This window comes from Alosa pseudoharengus, unplaced genomic scaffold, assembly GCF_046254945.1.
Source record: "Alosa pseudoharengus isolate Yale_2024_CS ecotype anadromous, Long Island Sound unplaced genomic scaffold, YU_APseudo_1.1 YU_APseudo_1.1_scf_22, whole genome shotgun sequence".
NCBI classification, from domain to species: Eukaryota; Metazoa; Chordata; class Actinopteri; order Clupeiformes; family Clupeidae; genus Alosa; species Alosa pseudoharengus.
This window is the reverse complement of record NW_027468680.1, coordinates 982,805-986,701: the sequence shown is the minus strand read 5'-3', so window position 1 is coordinate 986,701 and position 3,897 is coordinate 982,805. Positions and strand designations below refer to the sequence as shown.

Below are 3,897 nucleotides of genomic sequence, written 5' to 3'. Positions count from 1 at the left end.
TTACTGACATGTGTATGTGTAGGGACCCTTTACTTACTGACATGTGTATGTGTAGGGACCCTGTACTTACTGACATGTGTATGTGTAGGGACCCTGTACTTACTGACATGTGTATGTGTAGGGACCCTGTACTTACTGACATGTGTATGTGTTTTAATCTTCTTTTGCAATGATAATGAATAATGAAAAGATGGAACACAGGTACCTGCACTGTGGCATCTGGAAGGCCTGCAGTCATACTGGAGAGGGCATCTTTCACAGTCATACTGGAGAGGGCATATTTCACAGTCATACTGGAGAGGGCATCTTTCACAGTCATACTGGAGAGGGCATATTTCACAGTCATACTGGAGAGGGCATCTTTCACAGCCATACTTTCACAGTCATACTGGAGAGGGCATCATACTGGAGAGGGTATCTTTCACAGTCATACTGGAGAGGGCATCTTTCACAGTCATACTGGAGAGGGCATCTTTCACAGCCAGGGTCTTCTGCATCAGAACAAGTGTGGGTAGTAAAGTCCCATAAGGACAGTCGCCTTGTAAAATGTCCAGTGCTGCAGGCAGAGGCTTCGTGGCGGTGCAGTGCTCATGCAGGAACTGGTGCTCATGCAGGAACTGGTACTCATGCAGGAACTGGTACTCATGCAGGAACTGGTACTCATGCAGGAACTGGTACTCATGCAGGAACTGGTACTCATGCAGGAACTGGTACTCTTTGTCTTTGAAGCACTTAACTCCCAGCTTCGTGCACAGAGTATTCAGCTCACTCATGGGGATTTCTGAAATTCTCTTTACAGCATCAAAAAAGGAATTCCACCTTGTGGATGTTGGTACCAGGAGCTTTCTTTTGCTGACTTCCTCCACTGTTTCTGATGCAAGGGTAGATCTACTTGATTTGGTCCAAAGAGCACAGCCTTGCTCTCTGCATTGGAAGTTAAATATTTCTCCACATCATTTGTGGAAATTAGGTTGATGGTATGTGAAGCACACCTGCGGTGCGGGGAAAGAGACAGCTGTCCATCACTTTCATCCTCAGCTGAGAGGATTTCTGACAGATCTAAAAAAGTGACATCATCATCTGTGGTGTTGGACTCGCCCTCCTCATCGGACTCTGTGACAGGCTGATCAACTTTAAACGCCTTTACAAAGTTGGATCCATTATCAGTCACTGTTGCAACTACTTTGTTGAGTAGTCCATATGAAGAGTGAATGTTTTCGATTTCTGCACCAATAACATCATACGTGTGTCTACCGCGAATTCTCCTACATGCCAATGCAGCCTTGTTGCGCTCTAATGTGGATCTACTGATCCAGTGGAGCGTTACTCCCATATAGCTTCTGTTGTTTGTAGTCCAAATATCCGCGGCCTCATTCAGTGTGGCCTTCAGGTTTCTCTCCATCACTGCATACTTCTCCATGTAAGAGGAAAATGCTGTTCTGTGAGGCAGCTCTGCATTTACCGTAGTAGGGATCTTGCTTATAATGGCACGAAACGAGGGCGAGTCAACCGTGTTTAAGGGCAGCATTTTCTCCACAACGTACTGCCCGACCAACTTCTTCAACTCTCCCCCACTTACAGTAGGCGTACTGGTTTGGCATCAAAGTCCAGCTTTTGTTGCTTGGGTGGTGGGGGAGCTCCTTCTGCTCTCTGCGTAGTGCCACCTGAGACTCGCTCTGCTGCGACTCCAAATGTTTTTTCAAATTTGAGGTGGTGTTTTTATAGCTAGATAGCAGTTTGTCACTAGCACAGAGTGTACAGAGTTGACACATATTCAAAATAGTGACTATATTTCCAGCTGAAAAATGCGCATCTCTCTCCTCCCTCCATTGTTAGAAACTACGCTTGTCACTACTCGCTACACATGACGTGAACCCTCATGCTAAAAAACGTGACTCTTGGCATAGGCTACGTGACTTCCTGAGGCACAAGAAGAAAGCAATAGGCTATATATATTTTTACTAAGGGAAATGAAAAAAATAGTAACGCACAGTTACTTGGATAAGTAACTTTAATCTGATTACTGGTTTGGAAATAGTAATGCGTTAGATTACTCGTTACTGAAAAAAGTGGTCAGATTAGAGTAACGCGTTACTAACTTAGTGTGTTACTAAGTAACACGTTACCGGCATCACTGGCTGTTACCAATTAAAGCCTAAAAGCCTATGGAGGATCTCAGCACACACACACTCAACACACACACACACTCTCTCTCTCTCTAAAACCCTCTTTCTCACTCTTGATCAGTTACAGGGTAGTGGTGGAGTAGGAAGTCATGTTAGGAGTCCCTCATCTGTGTGTGTGCGTGTGTGTATGTGCGCATCTGTGTGCGTGTGTGTGTGTGTGTGTGCAGGAGCTGATATCAGTAACGTGAAGCAGGCTGATGCCGGCTCTATTCTGGCTGACACTCTCAGGAGCTTCCTGTTTGACTTGCAGGTCTGTAAGATCCTCTCCTCCACTGTGTGTGTGTGAGTGTGTGTGTGTGTGTGTGTGTATCTGTGTATCTGTGTGTGTGTGTATCTGTGTGTGTCTGTAAAAGAGCGTCTGTGTGTGTGTGTGTGTGTGTATCTGTGTGTGTGTAAGCGTGTGTATGTGTGTGTGTGTGTGTCTGTGTGTGTGAGTGTCCGTGAGTGTGTGTGCGTGTAAGAATGTGTGTGTGTGTGTATGAGAGAGAGAAGTGAGTGAGTGAGGGTGTGTATCTGTGTGTGTGTGTGTGTGTGTCTGTAAAAGAGCGTCTGTGTGTGTGTGTGTATCTGTGTGTGTGTAAGCGTGTGTATGTGTGTGTGTGTGAGTGTGTGTGCGTGTAAGAGTGTGTGTGTGTATCTGTGTGTGTGTAAGCGCGTGTGTGTGTGTGTGTGTGTCTGTGTGTGTGTGCGTGTAAGAGTGTGTGTGTGTGTATGAGAGAGAGAAGTGAGGGTGTGTGTGTGTGTGTGTGTGTGTGTGTGTGTTGATATGTTCCTCTCTTGTTGCCCTGCAGGTGGATGATGGATTGTCGGCGCTTGGATACAACAAAGATGACATCCCTGCTCTCGTCAAAGGCACTCTACCTCAGGTACACACACACACACACACACACACACACACACACTCTTTTACACACACACACACACACACACACTCTTTTACACACACACACACACACACACACACACACACACACACTTCTTCTCTCTCTCCTACACACACACACACACACACACTCTTTCACACACACACACACACACACACACACACACACACTTCTCTCTCTCCTACACACACACACACACACACACACACAATCTTTCTCTTTCTTATGTACAGTGTGTGTGTGTGTGTGTGTGTGTGTGTGTGTGTGTGTTTACAGGAGCGTGTCACTAAACTGTCTCCCAGGCCTCACACAGAAGAAGACCTGACTGAACTCTTCACTGCATCCATGAAGCTCTACTAACACACACACACACACACACACACACACACACACACACACACACACACACACACAGACACACACACACACACACACACATATTGACAGTTATACACACACTCTCTCACACGCACACACACACACTCTAAGGTACTAGTATCTATTAACCTTCATGAAGAGCCTTGTCCCATTGTACACCGCGGTAGTGTAGCGGTTAAGGAGCTGGGCTAGAGTGCAGTAGCCTGAAAGTTGTAGGTTCAATTCCCGGCTTCCACCGTTGTGCCCTTGAGCAAGGCACTTAACCCCAAGTTGCTCCAGGGACAATGTAATCCCTTGTAATATAGTTGACATGTAAGTCGCTTTGGCTAAAAAAAATGTGTCAGCCAAATGTATTGCAATGTAATTTTAGTTCTTAATGAACATTTTTCTTTTGCTTTATTAATCGATCTCAGATTTTTAAAAAATAAAGAAAAAAGATGTGCAGACTC

The 3,897-nt window shown here is 45.5% G+C and overlaps 1 protein-coding gene across 2 annotated transcripts in view; it reads left to right on the top strand.

The window, feature by feature from the left end:
* Positions 1 to 3,897, top strand: part of adhfe1 (alcohol dehydrogenase iron containing 1) — a 33,374-nt gene extending 29,477 nt beyond the window's left edge. Inside the window, exons 13-15 of one of the 2 annotated variants that reach the window (XM_076300167.1) lie at positions 2,354 to 2,436; positions 2,978 to 3,052; positions 3,347 to 3,897. In XM_076300167.1, coding sequence (XP_076156282.1) covers positions 2,354 to 2,436; positions 2,978 to 3,052; positions 3,347 to 3,430 — 242 coding nt within the window. In that variant the 3' untranslated portion in view covers positions 3,431 to 3,897. Of the gene's footprint in view, positions 222 to 2,353; positions 2,437 to 2,977; positions 3,053 to 3,346 lie in introns of those variants that run through there. The other variant, XM_076300169.1, reaches the window with a different exon arrangement.